We start from the raw sequence: 24629 nt of genomic DNA, 5'->3' as shown, positions 1-24629 counted from the left end.
TGCACTGCTGCCGACAGTCCTCGTAACAATTTGGATGTCCCGAAACGTAAAGACCACAGCTGCATATGGAGTCAGATTTGACTTGATTGGAACATGGAATTCTGCAAAAATGCTGCTGTTGACGATGACAATGCGGCTCCTTTCTGGAGAGGAGCGAGGTTGTATATTGCAGTTTTGTAAAAAAAAGTGCATTAAATGGCAACATTCACTTTAATGTATGCATATTTTCTTTGCAGCAAACGGGAATGTTTTCAAGTTGGTTTTATAGGTAATGTGCTGACATGGTGGTGATGAGGTTAACAGTGGATGATCCTTAAGCTACAATGAGCTGAATGAGTAAAACATCTTATACTTTCCAGGTTTGCTTTTATGTGGAAATGAAATGAAGCCAGTACACATAAAAAGTCTGTTTTTGCGGACATTTTTAAGTTGTTGTCTGTTTTTATTTCCAAATGCACTTTTGTACATTTGTCATAATTTCACAAGCATATAGAATAGGCTAAAAAGCAGCTTGTTACTTCTTTAAAATAATGCAGGTAATAAGTGAAAATTGTCAGGGAGTACGACTTCTGTTTTCAGTAATATTGGAGCGTGAGCCTGAACACACACACGCGCACGCACGCACGACACGAGACAAAACTGTTCCTTTGTGAAACACACGCTCCTAAAACACCAGTTCAAGACCCGGCTTCTGGTTCCACTTTAGACTTGATATATGAAACCCTGCCCTGCTTAGCGCACACACACACACACACACACACACACACATATATCGACACAGCCATACACACACAGCCGGCGAGATGTGTGGTTCAGACACAATAGGAGCGTTGTTTTTTGGGTCCCCCCCCCCACCCTCCCCCCCCCCCCCCCCCCCCCCCCCCCTCCCTCCCTTCGGGGCAGCCGGTGTGGGTGGAGCCTGTGGTTTGGGTGCAGGGTCAGGGAGCCAAGTATCAGTGAGGAAGCGAGTCTGGGGCTGAGTCGACAACCGCCCCGCCGCTGACCAAAGACGGAGAAAAAGGCGAGCGGGTCCAACATGGCCGCCGAAACCCCAAACCGCACCCCGCTGGCCCCGATCCGGCAGAAAACCTCCACTTCATTAAAAGGACGGGATGGAAAAGCAGAAGACGCACATGACGCAGCTGCTCCCCGTGCCCGCTGAGACAGAGCCTATCATCATGTATGATGGTCTTAACAGGCTCCATCGCCACCACAATCAGAAAGAAAGGAAGAAAGAAAGAAAGAAAAAAGTCTGCATACAGAAAGGTTTGCTCTGAATTGTGGGCCTTGTTGATTAGAAGATAAGAATATCAACCTAACTGAACTAAACTAACAAAACAAGTTCAATTACGAGCAGTAATAACAATTAAAAGTGACGTTTTATTTGCTTACATATGACATTACATGACTAACAGTGAAGCATCAGTGTGTAAAAATCACAATATTTCTCGAGTTGAGTGGATTTAAGGGCTCAAAAAATATAGGAACAAAAAAGTTTCTGTCTCAGATTTTTATTAAGTCTATAATTTTTAGTGAGTGATTGCATCATTTACAGAAAATAATACGTAAAAAAGTTTAAGTGGGGAAAATCACAGTTCGGTCAAGCTGTTAATGACTCATAGAAATATAAAACCTCGACTGGATATTGTTATTATAAGTTAAACATTAGAAGTTGGTAAGTTGGGAATTAAAGCTTGTGATATTAAGTGTGGTTGTGTCGTCATAAGCAGAGATGTTTTTCTGTCACGTGAAGTTAAACATGCCCAAATATGTACTTTTCTGCTACGTTAATGTACTTAGTTATTTTTCACAGCTGGTTCTGACGATGATCCACTTAGAGGCTGATGATTGAAAGAGAAAAGCAAGTTTTGCTTATGTCGACGTTTTATTTATTCATTGCTTTTGGTACATAATCTTTTCCAAAATCTAACTTCTCTGCTTAAAATGTTCAGGCACGGGGAAGGTCTGTCCAGTTTTCTGGGTGAGATCTATTTATATGTGTGAAGGATCATGAGTAACAATTTGTAATGCAGCTAATTAAGGTCCACATCTTTAAAGAGTGTCTCTGACACGCCCCAGTCACTGCAGACATGATCCGACTTGGCTGCTTCTCTTTCATTGCACATATTATGTTGGCCTTTACCAAATGATCACAAGCAATTTTGGATTTCACTTTAATAAAAGGAAAAAAAGATGACATTTCTCTTTAATCCGATTCTTTTGGATGGCTTTCAGAACTGTTGCGGCAAAACCACATAGCATGCGCCCGCACCATATGCTGGCTGGCTCGCAGCCAAGCTGGGCGGGAGAGGGTTACCGGGCATCTCCCGCTGACTGTATCTGTAGTCACAGACCCGCGGGCTGCGGCTGATCGTTAGTCCTAAGATCCATATCGGTTACCGAGGAAGAGATTGAAACCCGCCACAAAAAGTCCGTGGGGAGTCAGACCGTTGGCGGAGGCGAGCGGGGCAGCGCTGACCACCGAACACCCGGGAAAACACATACGGGGCATTAAAAGACTTGACGGTATAAAGTCCAGCCTCCAAACGCTGCTGGTCAACGTGCCGTAAGCAGGGGATGAGATTTGGTCAGCAGGGTCCATATGCTCGTCTTCATACACACACACACACACACACACACACACACACACACACACACACACACACACACACACACACACACACACACACACACACGCACACACACACACACACACACAGGGGCAGACGCAGACAAAGCCCCTACCTGCACACAATCACAGCTCAAGCTGCCAATCCCATAGAGGAAGGCAAACATAGTACCAGAGCCAAGGCTTTGTTAATTAGTCAATGCGCTTAACTCCCGGGGCTGACCCAACTCGCCTGTTAAGCTGTCATCACAACTACATGCACCTGAGAGTATGAATCCATAAGCCACACACACACACACACACACACACACAGAGGTCAGAGCACACAGGACTCCCTCGAATTCCAAGTTCAGTCTTGGACGGAGCTTCTTCTTCAGCTTAGCTGAGAAAAATCCCGGTTGATTTAACCTTGGAGCAGTTTTACTGACAGGACAGGCCCGGGCTCGTCGCTGAGCCGCTAATTGGGAGACAGATCCATTTCTCGCTCTGTGACAAAAGGTGGGAATCTCACGGCTAATGTTTTGACCCCAGGTTCGAAATTGCCACGCAGGCACCGCCCGTCAATACGCAGAGGTGCCACATTGAACGTCGACATGACTGCACACATCTCCAAGTGACCGGATCACCCCTCCGGGGGGGGTAGAGCGCACGTTCCTTCAGTTTGAGTGGCGGTGGCAGCGGAGACGTTGAAGCAGGCTTTCAGCAGAGGGGCAGTACAAAGCCAGGGCCTGGCAGGATGTCTCTATTGTCACGGACAAACGAGGGTGAGAGGAAGGCCTGGCCTTGACGTGACCTCCTCATCCAGCTGGGGAAGCTATTACATGGGTGACCGGGTGCCCGGCTCTGGCCTGGTCTGGCTGCAAGTCAAGAGGCAGTGCAGACTCCTCCAGACCGGACAGAGCGAGGCTCAGGAAGCTGCAGCCACACGGGAAGCAGCATGACGGTTCAATCTTTACATCAAAAAATAATAAAACTTTATCTGCATTTGACTGGCAGAGCATAACATATATTAAACTATGTCTGTGGCTCCTCTCACATACACACACACACACACACACACACACACACACACACACACACACACACACACACACACACACACACACACACACACACACACACACACACACACACACACACACACACACACACACACACACACACACACGAATAAGAGAAGTGATTCATTTGAATTTTTACTGAAAGCATTTGGAGCTGAAAACATTCTGCAGGGAAGAAAATGTGAGGAGGTTTGACACAAGCTTTAATCTGAACTCTAAATGATGAGTTATTACAGGTTTCTTCAACCAAGACAGTCACGATGGCTTGTGAAATACAAGCCACATCATCATAGGACCACTAATGTCAGACGAGAAGATGAGTTTTTGCCCATTTCCACATGATGGGAGGAGCAGTTGGTGGTGTTTACAGATCTTTTTATTTTATCTATTTTTTTTTTACAAATAATCGCTTCGGGATGTCGACAAAACATGTTTTTTTTTTCATGTTTAAAAGATCAATATTCTGCAATTGTGATGGATTAAATCCCTTTTCCTCTTGATCACATCTTTTCATATTGGAGGAGTCACAAAGTATTATTACTTCATTACTGCATAGTTTTACTCCCGACACTTGCATGCAAATATCTACTCTTTTTAACATTTTACATTATCAAAAGTTAGTGGTTGGTGGTTTTAACCTCAGGGGAGGACAACTTGAAGTAATAGAGGCTCACTGGGGGAAAATGAAACTACAGAGAAAAACAATCACACTGCTCTGGAAAGCTTGCACACTCACAGACACACACACAATACCATGTTTGAATTAAAATTTCTATTCTGCTAGATTATAATTCATAAACATAAATGATAAACAGATTTTGCCACATGTTTCAAGACCAGTACAATATCAATTCTAAGTGTTAATGAATGATACGTCCTTGTCGGAGGGACCGAGATGAAACACGGGTCCAGTTAAGGTGGTCTCAGTTAACCAATGAATTAGTCACTCAGGTGTGTGTTTTAGAAACCACTCGACTTCGGGTGCACCACTAATTAAGCACGTTCTCGTTGAATGGTACAGTAATTCGCCCGGCGCTGCTGTAAGTAAGGGATCAGAGTGATGTTAAGTGTTTGCCAGGCGCCGGAGCCGAGCTGGGCACATTAGATGGCTGACTAAGTTGGCACGGGGGCAGTTTGCCGGTGCCAATCCCCACCCACCCCGATCCACAGCAGGTCGGCCCCCCCGGGAAGGCACCACAATACAGATAAATCATAATTCACTCATCAAAACTGAGGGATCTTGATTGCTCACTTCACTGGGTTCACCGTCCGCCGGGCAGCAGCCCAGGCTGGTTTGGTTTGGCATTTACTTAAATGTGTCCTTTCCAGTTTTATCTCTTTTGATAATGACAGCTCAAAGAGACAAGGGGAATTAAGATTAATGATTGCTGATGAGGCACCAATCGGTGTTGAGAGATTATTGTTTGGGCTTTTTTGTCTCCACGTATTCCAGGCTTTGATTTCCCATCCTCTCTATCTCTTATTTTTAGCTACAAAATGACTGAGGATGGAGGCGCGTTTCCTTTCAACAGAGCGTCTAGGGCCCAGTTTATTATGTTTTATTTTTCCCTCTGATGTTCCCTCCTTCTGGCCTTGAACAATTTATTCAGCAGCCATTCTACCAGTCTAATAAGTGCTAAGTGCTTTAACAGTATAGAAAAAGCCTTTTGTATGCAGGCAGCTTTTGTATCTGAGCCTTGGAACAAGACAGGCGCAACATAAACGGACAAAAAAAAAAAAGCTGCCAAGAAAAAAAACAGCAGACCTTCACTCTGTTGGGGTGTATGTTGTGAAAGTCCAGATGAAAAAGGACGTATTTTCAGCAACCAGCTGTGTTGTGCTACTGCAGCTACCTGACACGGTCTCAAAGAGTTCCTAATAAAGCTTTTAAAGGCTGAGGCTGCAGTTGCACGAAGAAGTAGAAAAAGAAAAAAGAAAAAAGAAAGAAAAATCTCCCACCCTGCAAAGCGAGGCCATGTCTATTCATTAGAACTGTCACAGGCACTTAGGGCTCCACCGAGTAGCGGGCTGCTAACAGCGCGCCGGCAGGGGGTGAGCGCGCCGCGGACGGCTAACAACGACGTGATGCACGCTTTGGCTTTGGGGCTACGGTGCACGGAGGGGTCAGCGATGTTGGGCTAAGTGAGCGCTCGGTGGTTAATAGGGTGCGCTCCATTTGATCATGCAGCCAATCTTTACCGCTCGGCGCGGCTGAAGGAGCCCTTGGCAGCAGGAGGCACGCACGAAGCATTGTTCAGGCTTTGAGGGCCTTGCCATGTGAGCGACAGTGATCAAATCCGCCCATGCGTCTGAACAAACTCAGCCTGAACGTTCGCACGGTGCCGACGAAGCAGGGAGCAAATGCAGAACAGACCTGTAGAACCTTCCAATTACCAGATTATCTCCAATTTGTGCACCAGCAGGACGAAGAGCATTGGCCAATTCACCCGGATGGCCTTGCACTCCCGTGTGCCTCGCTTTCTCTTAACAAAACACACACATACAAAAAAAAAAAAAAAAAAAAAAAAAAATTGCGACAGTTTATGAATTTGGAGGACTTTGCAAGGTTGCCTCTTGAAGAAGGATTCCAACAAAAATGTGCGAGGAATTATTTGAAAGGTCTGAATTTGAAGGATGGGGGGGAAAAGAGTTGCAGCCTCACAATATGGGGGCAAAACAATGATACAGTTTACGAGAAACCAAGGCAATTAAGTGAAGAGGAGATATTTCCATAAATTAACAAAGGTGTGCTGCTTCATTGTGGGCAGATGCACTAAAAAAAAAAAAAAAAGCATTCAGCCTATTGATCAGCCCGTCTCATTTAGGCTGCGCTCATTAAGAGAAGAAGCAGGCGTACCTGTCAATCTCCATATGTGGGGCGACGTTCATCTCAAAATGAAATGCATTACCATGGCGCCGGGTGAGAGACATTTTTACAATGCGTCTTCAAGGATCGCAGCAATTCACATGAGTGTTTACAAGGCCCGGGAAGCAGAATGACTATGTGTGATTCACTGTGCCTGGTTATGTCGTTCATGTTTATCTCATTTGTTTTTTGCCTGAGCGTGTGCAGAAACGATCACGTGGGACGGCAACGCCACGAATTAGCGTCGGAAGAGCTCTCAATTCAAGTACACTTTTAGTTTTTCTTAAAGAGGAAAGATTAAATGGAATATTCCTGAGAATGGCAAAATTTAAAAAAAAGGAAGAATAGAAATAAAAAGGCAGCTTTTTAAAGTTTTGAATGTTTCGATTTCTTTGGATGAATTGTTTTTAAATCTTTAAAATGCATTTAAAATCAATGTGAAAACTATTTCACCTGAATTTTCTTGTTTGTATCAACCACTAATGTATTATATCGCAAACTGGAACAAACATCTGGTTATGATAATAACATTTGTCAATTTCTGCATTCATAGCAGCCGTTACAATTTCATCGATCGGCAGATCCAATTGATTAGCTGACAAATCGTCGCAGCTCCACTCTTCATCCTTTCCCACAGCTACTTATTTAGCTTTAGAGATAAAACTGGGCTCAGAAGGTGATATGCCCTGTTTTCCAATTGGTGGATGTGTTGTAATTTCGACACACAATTCCATATTAGTGTTTTTTTCTTTTTCTTTTAATGAACGCGAGATTTCCAAAAGCAAAAACGAAGCAGGAAACTTCGTGACCTGACAGTGGATGTCCAGGACAGTACTTTTGTAATACAGCATTGGTCATTTAATGAAAAACCAAAAAAAAAGCGCTAAATATTCCTGTGGCCATACGAGGAGTGAAAACATTCACAATTCACGATGACTCCCAAGCAGACCGAAAGAAGTTGTATTCGTGTTTCCTTTAATTGATTATTTCAAGTCTGTCGAGTTTCAAAGAACTTCAGGACTAATTGAAAACAAGCGATCTCGTTACGAGCAAGGTCGGGTGTGGTTGTGCTCGGTGTGTGGTGTGGGAGAAAGAAGGAAAAAAAAAAAAATGAGAAGAGAAAAGACTCACTTAAATCTGTCCCCGAGCAGTTCCTACCACTCCTGCCTGCTTTGATTTGACAGGAAGATGTCACAACACTTTTGAACACACACACACACACACACACACGCACAAAGTGTTTTTCCCTTCAATCCCTGCAGTTTCCGAGCTGCAGATAAGAGGCAGCGCTACCTTTCTTTCAACTAAAGACAGAGTGTACTGTATAACGCCTCCGGCTATCCAACTCTGGCCCACTTTACTGTATCAATAACAAAGTAAAACCTCTAAATGAGAGAGATCAAGCACCGCTCTCATATCATCCCGATTACTGTGTGCACATAATAGTAAAAAGGGGTGTTGGGTGGTTTTAGATCTGCTTGCTTTGGGGTGGGAAAGGGCAAGTCGGTGCATGCTGGGAGACTCCAGTGCTTTCCTGTGTTAGTGCAGCAGATCAGAGAGGGGCAGGGGTGTGAAAGGGAAACCTGTGTTTTCACTGATTGATATTGTGATCTGACGAGAGAGGGATCTGTCAGGTGTAATTTCAGATGTTCAAAGAGCCCGTGAGGAGGACGCGGGAGACAACCAGGACATGCAGGTAACTTCTCCCCTCGCTTCATCTGCACAGGCGTGCAGCGGTCTGGTCCGACGTGAGAGAATGAAAGCGACTTCACTGTTCAAAATCAGCAATGTGCCACATGATTAAACACTCCTCAGTGTGTGTGACCTGCTGTTTATTGGCCCTGCTTTCTGGCTGATGGAGCAAAACCAAATGTGCATAAAGCAGGGCTGTAGCGCCCAAAACAATCACACGAAATTAGCCTCACTTCAGTATCGCAAAATGTGTTATCCTACGCTACTCTCCTGTGGAAATTTATCACTTCCAAGCAAATTTGGAGGCTGGTTTTGTTATTGTATGTGCAGCCTCTCTTCAGTCCAGTAATGGATTTCAGCCGTATTACTTGAGGTACTCTCCAGCTATATCTACTTGAGATAGCTGTTGAAATGCAAAGGCAGTGCTCTGAGCACAAAAATAGAATAAAATAGAATAAATCTTACATGCCCAGTGGCTGTTTTTTCCTCTGATTGTACAAAATAGGATATTTTAAATGTTAATGATTATCTGCCCCTCCAGGTGAAGTCTATCTTCTCCATAATCAGCGTCAAGAAGGCTGGAACCATCAATACACGTTTGAGAGCTTCATAAATCACAACTTTTCAAACCTTGAATCACCATACACTCCTTCGTGGAGTCATACCTTTTCCTCAAACCCATAGGTGCTAATGAAACTCTTTCAAAAGCCCTGAGAAGTGAAAAAAAAAGTTCAGGGCTGAACGAGAGAAGCAGAAGTTACATGATTTCCCGGTTCACAAAGGGAAGCTGTCAGGCAGAAGAGACCATATTCTCTGGGTGTGAATGTGCAGTTCAGCAGGGCTACAAAGTGGAGATTGTGCGGCACTCTTCATGCAGACACTACAAGTAGGACATACTCAAGGAAACACACACACACACACACACACACACAAAATGAACCGCAGACTTCCTCTCACCGTCCTGCTCCGTCTTGGTCAGCTCCACGAGCTTCTTCTGTTTCAGTGTGTCCACCACGTCGGCCAAGCTCCCCTTGCGGCGCTCCGGCGTTCCGAAGGCGAGGCCGATCATCGGCTCCCCGCGATCCCGGGAACACTCCTCCGGCTTGGGTGGAGAGGTAGAGTTGGTCCGGTAGGAGTAGAGCGAGCAACCTTTGCTGCTCTCATTGTCCTGCAGGGGAACGGCACAAGGTTACAGAGAGGAATGAACTACAACATTTTTTCAACTTCTGTATTTTTCAAACGCAAAACATAGAAATCCATCCAACAGCTTTGTCCAGCTGCTGCTGCTGATGTTTCTTTAGCTGGGCTCTACTTTAGTGGCATGACACAACAAATGTCAAGTTCAGGACTGCACACGTGACGATTACAACGTTCGATCTGGAACACACTGATGTTTCTCCAGTATTTAGCTGTGGTTGAAATAAAAGCAGGGGTAGCATATCAGTACGGTACTCAAGGCAAGCTGATAATTGTAAAACTTGAAACATTCACGTGAATTAATTAGTATAGTCCAGAAGTGTAATTTGTCTCAGGGCTGCAAATGTGAGTTTTATTTACTTAAAATCATAAATAGCAATACATTAAAATAGAAGTTATCACTCTCGGCTCTTAAAACAAGCTAATCAAACAGCTTAAATAACACAAATAATTTACTCAAAGGTGTAAAAAAAAAAAAAAAAGGAGAGTGAGAACCAATATAGGCTCTATGGAAGAGATTTTTAAAGCATAAAACCACACAACCCCAAATCTACTTATTTTGTGCCTTGACGTTCCTAAGGTTCATCATGTTGAAACATATCATTTTAGAAATGTTGCGTTACCTTACAATGTACAAGGTTCTGAAAAAGGTTTTGAACATGTTTTACACTCCAGTTCTTTCCTTCAATTGTTATTTGTTATCAAGAAATCATGGCGAAAAAAACCAACACTTGGGAAAAGGCATCGCCCTGAACCCCAATATTTCTACCCTTGAACCCCCCCACAACTCCACCCAATCTCTCTGGCGCCCCCCTGAGGGGCGACCACACACTTTAAGAACCACTCAAAAGGATTTCTTTCCCTTGAATGAGGTTGATCTCGTTTCAGCGAAGGCGTCACAAAGCTGGTAACTTAAGACTCGTTGATAATGAGCGATCGGTGTCTGACGGATCCTTGGAGTGTCTTCTGGTGTGTGTGTGTGTGTGTGTGTGTGTGTGTGTGTGTGTGTGTGTGTGTGTGTGTGTGTGTGTGTGTGTGTGTACCGCTGCTGTTTTCCGGGTTATAAGTTAAGCAAGAGGCACAAGAACTCTAAATTTATCCAGAAGATAAGCCTTTCAAGATGACCACATTGTCCCACACAACAGACACTTTAGCACAGGTGTTCCAACACCAGGGCTATTCCTGGATGCTTTCCCCTCCCCTTACAGAGTGGGGGGATCTCCAAGAACTTTAGGAGGCTTATGTTTCAAAGACAAGGGGCTTTGGCTAACAGCGGGATCTTAAGACGCCCTTGAAATGGCTCCAGGAGGCCCTGTTGTGCACTTTGTCTTTAAGCAGAAGATGCCTCTGTAATGAGGATTAGGAGATAGTGTGTCACTCGTGGGTTGCTCAGGTGTGTTTTTTCAGGTCCGCGCACAAGGCCGACTGGGAGTTATACAAGCAGAACGGTGCGGACAGGAAGGTCCGACGGTCATATCACATTATAGACCGAAAGGTCAGACGTTCAGCCTGCGCGAGAGACAATGCATGTTCATGGCTGCTCCTGTGAATCTGTAAATTGCCCTTGAGTGAAGCAAGGAAACCCGAACTCCTCGCACACTCAATGTCACTCTGCATACAAAGGCATGATGCTTAAGAGCAAAAGTAAAAGTACCCATTTGAGACGCTGAGGTCAAGTTAAGAGCAGCCAGTTTCCAAAAGAAATTATAAACAAGATGTCTTTTTTGTGTTAAAGGAATCATTTTCAAATGTCGTGTTAAATGTTGAACGAGAGGAGGCATGACATTCTCTCACCTTCTTGCCACAACATGCATACTTTCCGGGTTCATACTTATATCCATTCAAAGCTATTATTTACTGTTTTACCACTCGGGCTGCGAATATATCGTCCCATCATCATGATATCAATGTGTGCAATGGACACATCATAAGTGCATCGACGCCCCGTGTGTCAAAACATTTCACCAAGATGGCACATGTTGCTCGCCCCAGAGATACAGCCACAAAGTGTCTTAACAAACAAACAAACAAACAACCAGAGTGATCAGAGCGCGCTTGTTTGACGTGTCAACTGTCAAACCACAAAGACATTAACATCATCTGCATCAGTGTTTGTTGTTGTAATACTTGACAAGATCACTATGTGTCCTATGTTCACCTGATCCTGCGCAGCCCTTGTTACTACCATCACTTGCACATACAGTGTTTGAACTGCCTCTACTGGTGTAGCTGTTCCAATCAGTTGTGTGCAGCTGGTCTGAACCACATGCAGCCTCCTCCGCCCGACTGGTGGGCCACACGCAAGTTTGTCAAACGACCGAATTGCTGGTTTTTACTGTTAACTGGAATGAGACCAAGATGACAAGCTCACCTACATCTCAACCTTGTGACATTAATAATAATTCCTGCATTACCAGCTGTGATTCGGGGAAGTCTTTGAGAATGAAAATGGCGGCAATGCTGCTACTGCACATGTGCACCAAAGCCATGGTAAATACTTCTTCTACACATGTGCCAATAGATGGACAATAACAACAATGGCAGTCGCCTGAGTGTCATGACTCCTATTATACATCTTCTCCTGGGACCAGGTAGTTTTATAGTTGAGTCACCTTTAATAGCTTGTTTTGTGTGTGTGTGTGTGTGTGTGAGTGTGGTTTCATTACAATAAACCGAAAACTGCACCGTTTTCAGTGTTTCTGCCGCTGCCAGGTAAAGAGACGTGAACATGAACCTCTTCTGAACGCTGTTGCGTAAAAAAGGCCTCAATGTGGAAAAACATAATACACACATCTTGTTTTTTTACTTCAAAGACATACTATTAAGTACTTTCACAAGATAATTTTCTGGTATATGTATAGATCTAGATCTATAGATCTAGATGGGCTGCACAGTTTCATAGCAGTTACCACTTTGTATTCTCGTCCCTATTGGGCTGGAAACCCTTTCTCTGTCGAGTTTGCATGTTCTCTGTTCCTGTACAGGTCTGGATTTTCTCTACATGTGTGCCCTTGTAAATTCCAACAAGCAAGTATTTGAAACAGATTTTTAAATCTTAATGATTTGTGTGTGTTTGCGTATGGCTGTCACTCTCTGTCCGGTCCCTTTACGGGCCCCCCTCCGCCTACTGCAGCGCAACGCCGCCCTGAGTTTGATAAGCAAATGGATAAAAACATAAATATCGATGGGAGCGGCCAAGATTTCAAACCGCTAATGATGCACAACATATTTCATTATAAAATACTGACATCACATAACCAGAGGTTCTTGTAAGTGAAGGGTTAAATGTGTCCTTCCATAACAACGATACCAAAGGAAACTTTATTAAAAGAACTTTTTCCCTTTTCCTCGGTGGATCAACGTCAAACACACATCGTCCCGTAAGGGACCAACACAACCTGGAGCTACGTAACAGACATCTCAACACACACACACCCAGACACACTCACACACATACAAAGACATGAAAACAGAGTGTGGAGATGAGAAGCAAGGGGGTACATCTCTGGAGGAGAGCCCTCAGTGGGCTGCCTACAGCACTGCCTGTAGCACAGAGACCACAGACAATCACTCTGTGTGCGTGCGTGTGTGTGTGTGTGTGTGTGTGTATATTTAAGTGTGTGCACTCAAGAGTGCACAATCATCATTATGTATGAGAATTTGCACAGCCTGTGTACTCCTGCATGTATTTCATGAGTGTTTTATGAGCCGCTTGCCCCGGGTGTGTACACACACTAACCACATTTGTTTTATAGATTTGAGTTATGGCAACATATCTCAGGATAAGATATGGTCAATTTCTCAGCTCGGCGCATAATTCACTTCTCACCATCGCAGCGGGGCCGACGTGGTCCCACTCAGCGTCCGTCGGTTTCTCTCTGATTGGCTGCAGCTCGCCGGAGTCGGGCCGCTCGTGCAAAGAGGGCGACGCCGCCGCCTCCTTCAGGCCCTCCCGCTCGTCGCCGGCCCAGGCCGCGCTGTCCTGACCCATCTCTTCCGCTTCCTCGGACAGCGGTTGAAAGGGAGGAGTAGCTCGCATGGAAGACATCATTCTACGAAGAAAGACAAATGAAAAACGTGTTTTGGTCAATTCAGGAAAACACGGACACCACGCAGATTTGGGGTTTCAGTGAGTCAACTGCACCGACAGCTTCCATGTCTTTAAATATCATTATATTGATCACCAAAGTAATTGTGGTTAAATTAGATTAACAAATACCTCGGATTTACACTAATAGAACCACATTGAAGATGTCAAGTTTATTGATTTTCAACTTAAAACAACAACAAATGAGCCTAAGCTGACAATGCAGAACGTCTCTGAACTAATTTATCACTAAAATACCTTTTACAAAGTCTAGAAACAATAACAAATGCTACAAAAACCAGTGTTGAATAATAACAGTTGATTAAAAACATAACTTTCTTCAAAAATGTAGTCAGGCTTCTCTGACGTTTAAAGAATTTTTAATCTTGAAATTGTGAAAAACGTGTGATTTTTTTTAAAAATTCTAAAATATCCTCCAACAACTTTATACGAGAGGAACTTTCCATTTTTAAGTATTTAAGTCAGAGCCAAATAAAAGATGGATAAATGACATATTTTTCATTTAGAAATGAATTGCAAGAAAGCATTTGGTCATTATCAGTACAGGCTTTGACAACGGTGACGTTTTAACGTCAGGGCAGCACATTTTACATTGTCACTCTGTGGAACTAAACAATCTTCTCTTATCTTTATTTTGCACACACACACACACACACACACATGCACACACACACGCATGCACACACACACGCACGCACGCACGCACGCGCGCGCGCGTCTTCCCAAATACAGTTTAGTGGTGTTTTCGCAAATTTTTAACAAGAATTAGAATTTTATTTTATTTCAGTTGTTGTGTGACGGTTTCTTCAAAAGCACAATATAGCTGCTACATTTTGCTCCCCAAAGTATTTTAATCTCAACTATTAAACAGCTATATTGCTGTCTTACGATAAACAAAACAAACACAAATACACAATCGCAACCCAGATTAAAGATTGATAATAAGAGGTGAACAGAGGCTCAGAACCGCAGAGCGACACCGTCAAAATGAAAACATAACTGAGATGCAGTACTATATAGTATAGAGAGGAAAAAAAACTATAAAATTCATTCACTTAGAAAAAAAAAACCTAAGTTCGATCTAAATCCTCCAGATAGTAATTAAAGTTCATCCAGATTCTCTCAACTCTGCTGTTATTGTATTGTATCGTTTTTAATAGTAGCTTGAAATTGATCAGGCTGAGGTTTTAAAATATTCTCTCATTTAGATTGTAAGTGTGATTTAGGATAATAAACCCAGAAAGAAAAGTTTGGGCTCCAATAAAAATGTGTTTGGAGGTAATGTTTTTAACAATACTTTTACAATATCACTTTTTGTGATATTTATCCTATTCCACCAGGGTCACATTCGTCCATCAAGCATTTGAATTGGACTATTTTTAGATGTGTGTTGATAAATGTAGTGTGAGCTGAAGTACCAACTTGACTATTTGACTATACGATCAGGAGGCTGGAGACCGGGATTGGATTATTCAGATTTGCAATAATAAAGCTTCTAAGAAGTATTTTTGAATAAATAAATAAATGTTTCTTATTAAGGTCAAATTTTGTCCTCAACTTTTCAGAAGACATCGAAGTACTTGAGTGCAAATATAGAACCTTGGTTGTTTTAAGTCCTTCAGTATTCCATGGTTCAAATGGCAGTTCTTCGTACAAAGTACTGGTTACGACATATAGGACTAAACTCAAACAGTAAATTTGCTTCCTTCAAATAACCTTTTATATCTTTAAATATCTTTATGAAATGCTTTCTTCACATTGTGTCAGAGTATAGGTAAGGAGGAAGAGGTACGTTAAGATCACGCTGTTCCATCTGAGTCATTTATTAAAAGGTACAACATGATAGACCTCAGCCCCGAAGTCCCACATTAAGTTTGAACATTTTCAGCCTCTTCAATCGAATGCCAGGTGCAGTCGTGACAGTTTAGCCTCCTTTTGTACCAAACAAATTTAACAAATGTGTGTGTGTGGGGGGGGGGGGGGGGGGGGGGGGGGGTTCTCCCAATCACAGATGTTGCAAATGACATCCTTCTATTGACTGAGTCATTAATTTCCTTCATCAAAGGTTCATAATTAGCCTCAACCATCTTCTCCAAACTGTTCCACAGCATTTAAGTGAGATTCTTCCGGTATCAGATTAGCGTTTTTACTAACATTAAGTAAATGTATAGAGGATTTATTATCATATCCAGACCAAATATGTTTATTAATTGAAAAAAGAGCTGGAATGGATTTTTTAAAAATTTGGTCACAAATAGAACTAAAGGGTAATCCTGCCCCCCCATTATTCCACAAAGCTGTGCTTGTGGGCGTATCACAATATGAAGGGGCTCAATGGATAATGGGAACAATAACTGTGAAAGAGGACACCCGTGTCCACAACCTCTGCTGATTTGTATGTGTGGAGATATTTCTATTTGATAGAATTTCACCTGCATCATTTCAGTATGTCACCTTTACTACAACCTTTATCACACATGTAATGCAGAAAACTCATTGGCCTTTTAAAAAGTGACGGGGTGGTTGAACCCGCATTCTATTGTCTGCAAGAACAACACAATGAAAGACGATAACCGTCACAGCGCGTTGATCCCTAAAAACAGCACGTAACCTTCCAATACACACACGCGCACACACACATACACACACACACACACACACGCACGAAACTTTTGCGAAGCAAAGCAGATTGCTACTTCAGCGCTGGCGCTCGGTAAATCAGGGCAGGCTGTCCAGCTCAGAAACATGCAGCCTCCTGGGTGCCCTTAAACGCGGGTCTGACCCTCAGTCAAACGTCTCGGAGGAAAGAGCAAGGTTGCAGTCTGTGTTTGTGCACCAGTGTGTGCGTGAAATGCTTCATTTACAGAGGGAGTGATGAAGACAGATGCCACACTCAAATCCAATTTCTTTGTGAATGTATTGAATCATCGATCGTTGTTGATTGGCTGTTTCCATTATTGATCAGGTGCGATCTGTGCGTCTCGGTCCAGGTTTTTGACGTCCTAAGCACCGGTTGCAACAGTAATGGTATTCTACACATATGTAAACAAGCCAAACAGAAGGGCAATGTATTGTCTTAATTATAGGTTGAATGCAAGGTTGAATTAAAATGACAAAACAGCAAATGAGATAAAGAAACTGTCATGCGGCCACCAACATCCATTTAAAAGTACTAAGCAATAAGGTTTCTCGCCTGTTTTCTTAAAAAAAAAAAACTTGAAAAAAAAAGAGGGAGCAAAAAGCAGGATCTGAATAGAGACACAAAAAAACTGACCATCTGAACCTATTCTGAGACTGAAGTCAGTGAGCGACAGAGGAAAAATACTCAGAATCAGAAGCAGAGTAAAGCAGAGAGTGGGAACTATGTGATGGACACCTGTAAAGAAAATTCAACCGGGTGATTTGTTGGATTCTTATGTGGGTCTGACTGCTGTTCAGAGACTCTGGGGGTCACAATGTTCTCCTGGCCATGCCAAGTTTTACTACCTGAGCTGGAATGCAGCTTCCAATGACTCTGTACTGCAGGTTAAATTAGGGGAGGGTTGAGCAGTGTCACAGCATGAAAAGTGAGACTCGCCCAACTCTGACCCGACCATACTAGCAAACCAATAATAGTACATCATTCTGACTGCATCGCCCCCTCCGATAAATCTCCCACCAACTATCCCACAAACCTAGATGTTTCCTATTAATTGGCTCAATTTCTATGTCTGCTTTCTTTTTCTTTTCTTTTTTTTTAGGGGGGGGTCCCGACTCCCGAAAGGAATCTTTTAGCAGCAGAAGTGAAATAATTCATTATTACAACAATTACAATTTGAGTTTTTAATTTAAAAAATGTTTCAATCTAGCCGTGACGAACACACATTATTACACCAGGAGTTTGGTTAAATAATGAAAAGAACCCTTATTGAATTGGAGCCCAAAAATTTACTTTAAATTTACTTTTAAGCTCTCTGAATTCAATTGAAATCACAAAAGACTTTTTTATTTTATATATATATATATTCACAGTGTCAATTGTTCACTGTTCTCTTTGTTTTATTTCTGTACTTTTATCCTGTTTTATTTATGTACTTTTTAATTAATGTTATTTTATGGCTGTACCTGTCTTGTGCACACTGGGGACTTTTACAAATTTATTCCAATGTGGTTTTACTGCAAATGGCAAATAAATGAATCTGAATCTGAATCTGATATATATATATATATATATATATATATATATATATTCAAATAACCACTTCAGAAATAAATACATTTTAGACAATCAAGACCAGTGTCATCAGTCTTTTTCCACATTTTGCACACATTAAAAAGTTTTGCTGAAGTTTGTTAAAAGTTTACTGTTCCATTTTTAAACCGTGCCACAGATAGCTGCCTGACCCCACCCCACCCCCACCCCCCCACCCACTTCCTGACATGTAAGTTGTTGTTATCGATTTATAGAGCCAACAAACCCGGCAAACAGCAAGCCACTAAAGCAACATTTAACTCGTGCAAAATGGTACACTTGAGTGATGAGAGAGCGAAAAGTGGGACAAGACAGAAGAGGGCCTATCTTTAGCTGACAATATTGCTGGTGCTGTGTTTATGGGGGAGGTTGGGACCATGGTTTCTTGGAACTGGTGTCTCATATGGCCAAGAATGCCCAGCCTCTTAACTTGCTGCCACTGATAGGGTTTCATTGAGCAACAGTACTGATGTTTGTTGGTAAGCAGGCCACAAAGCTGTGTGTGACTGTCCGGAGCAGGAAAACACTGCTCCATGGACTGGTCATCGGGCGCAGAGTCACATTGCTGCTGTTTGGGTGACTCCGGTTTTTTTTAAACAACATAACAAATGTTAAGATTCCTACAATTCATTGCTGCAGACTGAGCTTTGAAGATACTGTGCAGCTTCTTTTTTTCCCTTTTGGAGTTACATGTCTTGTTTTAGCACAAGTTGGCTTTTTGGTAGAGTAAAAAAAAGAAAATCAAACAAAGTCAAGCTTGTCAAACTCACAGTCAAGCCATCGTGTTGAATTGAGATCCTATAAAAACAAGTGATGATGGAGACACTCTAAGAAAATGTGAGTGATTACAGCAGAAGGAAGGACCCTCTTCCAACGAGGCGGAGAAGGGAATGAGTTGGCTCGGCTGTGGCCGTCTCAGGAAACGGTAACGTGACGGTAATATTACACTGACACCTGAAAAACAAATTCACTTTCAGCCACGTCGCTCTGAGGCTCGCCGAAAGCCTTTTCATATTGTCAGACATCTAGAACAACATTAAGCCTTTTTCCCCCCCCTACTTGCAAGCAGTCCTTCTGTCTCAGATATTTCTTGGAAAGTGATACTGGTGAGATTGCCCTGCTTGATAACTAAACAGAGCGCGCACTGTTGAGTTTTAATTTTTCATCTCCATGCCTTTCAGAGTAGCTCTTATGAGCGTGAAGTCACAAAGACCATCCCACAAGTTTTGTCAGCAGCCTGATGGGAAAATCTACACGATCTGCAGCTATCGTGACGAACCAAGACTATGAAAGTATTCTTCACTTACTGTTTTCTTTCAGCATTTTGCTTAAGAGTCCCTTCATTCCTTTGTTGGCTTTGAGAATTCTTACAGCCTTCGGCTCAGAGACGTACCCCACCAACAAGGTGTCGCTGGTGGCCGGCTCACTCAGTCCCCCTCTAAAAATGTAAGACAGTCACTCAGAATCCCTTTGTGAGTGGAAGAAAAACGTAAACCAGGGTCGGAATTTGGCAGGAGAGCGTTGTTCAGATCTGGCCTGGAACCTGGCGACTTGGCAGAAACAATCAGGCATTGTGAAGTGTGGACGGAGAGGGACCTGTGACAGATGAGAGCGGGAGAGAGAGGGCCCCCTCTTAGAAAAACAGTACACAAAGCGCCATTCACAACCCAGGTCCCTTCTGCCACTTGTGGAGCAAGAGAAGGGCTCCGACAAAGGCCTCCGACTCAACCAATTGGGTGTAAAATCTCCAGCCATCCCAGCTGGATAGAACTGAGGAAGTGGGGAAATACCAAAGAGAGAGAGAGAGAGAAAAGAGAGAGAGAGAGAGAGAAAACAGAGAGAGAGAGAGAGAGAGAATAGGAGGTATGAGGAAAGAAAAAAACCAGCAGAAAGAAAATGAGGACTTTCCTTGGAATTGTTTGTCTTATGGACAGTCCCAACAAGAAAATAAGGTGAAAGAGAGCAGACTGGGTTTTTTTGTTTTTTTTTAAATGGAAACAGAAGCCCTCTGTGCTCGGCGAGAAAACCGGACATACTGAGGGCATCGACATTCTGTAGCTCTGTTCATCATTTCCAAATATGGTAACACTAAAACCTGAGATCCAGTGACAGAAGTGGGACGTCGCCGTAGCACAAAAACAAACATATTGCCTCTTCATTGGAATTGAGATAATATGGGAAATATTTCATCATTATGTAAGACAAATATCAACGCAATTAATGACGAGGCAACCAAAGCCATGCCGGAATATATAAGTGATGTCTTGTCTATATAATATATGTAATTGATGGCTTGATGGCAAAAACTCATAATCAGATTATAATCTTGGGGGTTTTCATTTATTTTTTGAAAGGATGATCATCCAACAATTGGAACTTCTTGCACCATTATAATGCAATGTTGCTATTTTTACAGACCCCATCAATTACTTCTTATTACTGTACTGTCCCGACCAAGTCTGTCCACAAAACCTACAAAATTATCAATGAAAGAGAATTATTCATTGGAAAAGCCTCACCCCCAAGTTGGGAGACTCGCAAAAATTGATTTTAAAAATCAAAAACGCACGCAAGTCGAGCCCAAACATCAGAAGCTCGACAAGTGAGTTTACAAATTAAACTTCCATGGTGGAACTTTTTCAAAGTAAACAGCGGAAAACGATCGAGCTCCATTTCTGTGTAGAAGGTGGAACACTGCTACTGCAAATGCACGTCACGGCCACAGTAAGTAGTTCTCCTGCACATGCGGATGGATGGATAATAACAACAATGTTTGTCTCCAGAGTGTCAGGACTCCCAGTCCAGAGTTTCCTGGGACTTGGTAGCTTTATACTTGAGGCTCACCTGGAATAACAATACAACTTTGTCATCTGTCCTTACGGATGTCTGTGTACTCACCATCATTTATGTTTATAGCGTATTATCATTGTGTGTCGTTTCATTACAAAAGCAAACAACAGCACCAACTAGTGGCCCTACATGAAAACTACATTGTTTTCAGCTTCTGTGCTATCTCCGTGCAGCGTCAGCGCAAAACCTTTGTCGGACAATAACACAAAAACGAGTCCTTTCCAATTAAAATGTGCAACCGGGGCCGTAATTGCTGATTGTGCTGAAGTGAAAGGGTTCAGGAGGAATCAGTGGAGGTCTGTGGTTGACTGAGTAGCAGGTTGTTGCTCAAGAGAAGGTGTGCTCAGCCGCCTTTCCTGGATAAATAAATGAGCGGGGTGCCGAAAGGAGAATTGGCCTTGTATGAGAACGACTCCAACCACCTTCTAAATCTCGGGTCGGCCTGGACTCTCATTAGATCATCGCAGAGCGCTGCAAACAGAGGCCGCTGTCATAGGTCAGACATGTGGAATGTGAGCACACACACGCCGCCCTGTTTTTCTCCCAGAGATTCCCCCCATCCGGGTGCTTTTGCCCGAAATAGAAGAGAAAAAAAAAAAAAAAAGCTCAATGGCCGTGCCAGTTAACCCCCCCCCCCCCAAAAAAAAAAAACCAGCCTGTTGCGAAGCGGCCATCACAGCAAGAAAAAAGCAGTTTTGTTTAGTGAAATTCCAACTGATTAACGCAGACGTCAGTATCAGAGGCGGCAGAGCCCACGAGGAGCTGCTCACTTTCAAAGCTGCGGTTGCTCATCGCAGTGCAGCTGCAGGTAAGATTCTGACCTTTTCTTCACTGCAGTGGGGAAATTCAGAGAGCTCAGTGAAGGGCTGGTGGCTGTGTCGGCCTCACTCAAGGGCCATAACCACATCTTTCTAAGATTCCGTTGCCCTTCTGTTCGGCTAATACACCACTGTCTGCACGTCTAACACCATTTATTGTCGTCTTTTCTCGCTGCTGTTGGGACATTTTTATATTAACGGAAATAGACTTTGTACATTTGTCAAATAGCAACAGGGAGTCTCAAGTTATGTTTCATGTTTTGGGGAAACTGAACTGATTGTTGTTTTCTTCTGAATTTGGCTTGATTTGGAATTCTTGTGGAGTTCAGTTACATTTTGAGGTTGTGAAGATCTGTCTCCTATTAAATTGGAATGTTGGGTGAGTATTGACGAACTGTACTTTGACATCAGGTCCTACAGAAGAAGAGGAACAGAAATTTGCCAGCAAACTGTTTATTGTCTAGCATGTAAGTTAAGTTTTACATTGTTTTACTACATTATATCTTGGCTGGCAGTGTTGCCAATTGATCAAACAAGTATTGGCTCTCGAAGAATTCTTGCTTCAATATGTTGAGTATCATTATTATTTGGCGAGTCATGAAGATGAACAAATAATCCATTTTTATCCATGAAATTTCTTGTTTTACATTAATGGCCATAATTTCAAAATCAGAAAATGTTCAGTCACCACTGCTGACCAGAGCAGATCATCATTCCACCTGCATCAAGCAATTCGAACACATGAGCAGTTCAGCAGCACAGGATAGTCGTTACAGTGGTTATGATTTGTGATAGGATTGAGTTTTAATGCAATATATAATGAAATATTGTTTGATTTTATGAGAGTAAAATGATGCTAATTGCACTAAGAACACATGAAGCGAACAAAGAAAGGTTCAAAAAGTTGAAAGGCAAACATTATAAGATCGCTAAAAGCAGCCACTGTGGTGCCGACCGTGTCGCTGAGTGAATATTTCCCACTTTATGAGGAAAAACGCAGGAAGAGAATCATTCTGCCAAGTGTTCACAGACGGCTTGAGTATTCGCAAAGCGGACAAACATTTCAATTTGAGGATTATGTCCCTCATCAGACGTCCGGCGTTTGATGTCCGTTGGTGGAAAGTTTCAATCAAAGCCAACGATGGAACACTAAGAAACGATGAATGCATCGTTTGTGCAGGTGGCGTAAACACACACCACTATGCTTCAGGTGTGTGTGTATGTGTGTGTGTGTGTGTGTGTGTGTGTGTGTGTGTGTCCAGGCTCTGTACCTCAGAGATGCTGGACGAAAACCGCAGATCCCCAGAAATCCAGAGGAGGTCTTAGTGACCAACACCCTCCCTTGTGCTCGTTATTTTTCCTGGCATGTGAACACACCCCGAGCTAACACAAATACAGTACACATATACATTTATCTACTTCATGGCAACGATACAGAGTAAGCCATTGAAGAAACCATTGAAGACCAGAGTCAACACTCAGAGGCTCAATAGGACTGTTTGTCTGCCAGCTTGTACTCACAGTAGTTAGAAGTCCTGGCTGGTGCAAGTGTTTCACCTCATAATCGTTTATATCTCTTAATATGCATTCATATAACGTGGAAAATTGTGCACATAAAGCAAAGGACGACAGCCTGATAGTTCGTACTGATAAAAAGTACATATATGTTTTTACTATATGGAATTATGGATATTTAAACCTTGATACATTAATTTCTGAATTGGGTTAATTTTCTAAATCTCTAATCATCTGGTTTATATTTACTTTTAACGATCTATAGTTGTAAATAAAAATATAAAGACAATGCAAACCAGTTAGGTTCATAAAGAGGTCACAAGAGAAAATGACACATTTATAAAAAATAAAAATAATGAAAAACGGCCCAAGAAGAAAACCCTGAGGAATGCCACAGGTAATCTACATGAACTAATACTTAGCCAAGATACTTTATTAATGTATCTTAAAAAAAAACACACACTTAAGCAGTTAAATATTTTCAATTGACTTGTGCTTCAGCTCCTACAAAGATTACCCACAGATCCCCTGAAAAGTTATTTTGCATTCATTTTCTTCAGGTAAAACTATGAATGGGCTCACCCTCTGCTCTCTGTCCTTCTATTGTCTCTCTTTCTGCTATCCTCCCTTCACCTCTGATCTCTGTCAGCTTAAGGCACGTACAGCTTGCCATTTGACAAACACCTTGCTGCAGGTAATGCAATGTTTATCACAAGGAGCTGAAGAACGACTCAAGCCACCTGGCTCCTCATTTAAAGCCACCAGCTACCTTTGACCTCTTCGGGGACGAACATAATGCCACTGCAACAAATAAGCTTGTTACACAAGTTTTAAGCCTTGTTCTGCTCTGTCCTCTCATATAGTTATTGGTTACATTGTGAACAGAGGAGGTGAGAAAATGCTTAAACGGTATTAACCTGTTTTAGAACTCAACTCAAATGTATTGAACATATGCCTTTCTCATCCAAAAGATTGCAAAAAGGAAAGAAAAAATATAGAAATAAAAAGTCAAGTGTCATTGTTGGTAAAGTGTATTTCAGGGCGACATCAGCATTAAAGTTGACATAAAAGCCTGCAGCGATACGCCTGCTGCCCTCTCACATGAGTGGCCACATCAGCCTCGAGGCTAGCAGGAGAAGAGAAGTGGGCTTGAGTGAGTCATTATGGGACTCCAGGGTCCCACCCTAGCTGAGAACAATCAGCAGACGCCCACGTTTTACTGTTCCTGGGTGTTAATTTGGTTCATTTGTCCTCCCTGATCGACATTTACAATTCAGCAAACGCTGAGTTAAGAGGACGTGGCGGCGCAGAGGGAGCAGAGACTCACTCAAAGACAAAAGCAGGAAACAATGAGGTTAAATATCATTTCTTACTTCCATATTAGGGGAATCCTAAAGCATTACAGAAAAAGCACATTTTCGGAATTAAAAGAAAAGTAACAGGACCCCCACAGACTAACTTTGATCAGGAATGTTTAAAAGGCGCTGGCAGCAGAATCAAATTGTGCGTTTTGCTGAAAATGAACTGTTATATTTGAAAATTAAATTGATGTTAAAAAAAAATGGAAACTGTTCAAAACGTTAGACGCAAACAGTCGAATTAGAAACAAACAAGGAGATCTGGAGTGTAACATCATCTGCAGGAGCGCCCAAACAGGTGGCT

General features: G+C 42.6%; 1 protein-coding gene across 1 annotated transcript in view; it reads right to left on the bottom strand.

Moving 5' to 3' along the window:
• Nucleotides 1–24629, bottom strand: part of LOC308135996 (transcription factor SOX-6-like) — a 110711-nt gene that overhangs the window by 60001 nt on the left and 26081 nt on the right. The window contains exons 3-4 of the mRNA XM_080504180.1: nt 13275–13497; nt 9206–9416 (exon numbers count right to left, since the gene is read on the bottom strand). Coding sequence (XP_080360306.1) covers nt 9206–9416; nt 13275–13496 — 433 coding nt within the window. The 5' untranslated portion in view covers nt 13497. The remainder of the gene's footprint in view (nt 1–9205; nt 9417–13274; nt 13498–24629) is intronic.

Source organism: Blennius ocellaris (genome assembly GCF_963422515.1).
Source record: "Blennius ocellaris genome assembly, chromosome: 11".
Lineage (NCBI taxonomy): Eukaryota > Metazoa > Chordata > Actinopteri > Blenniiformes > Blenniidae > Blennius > Blennius ocellaris.
Note: the sequence above shows the minus strand (reverse complement) of the source record. Positions and strands in the feature narration are given on the sequence as shown.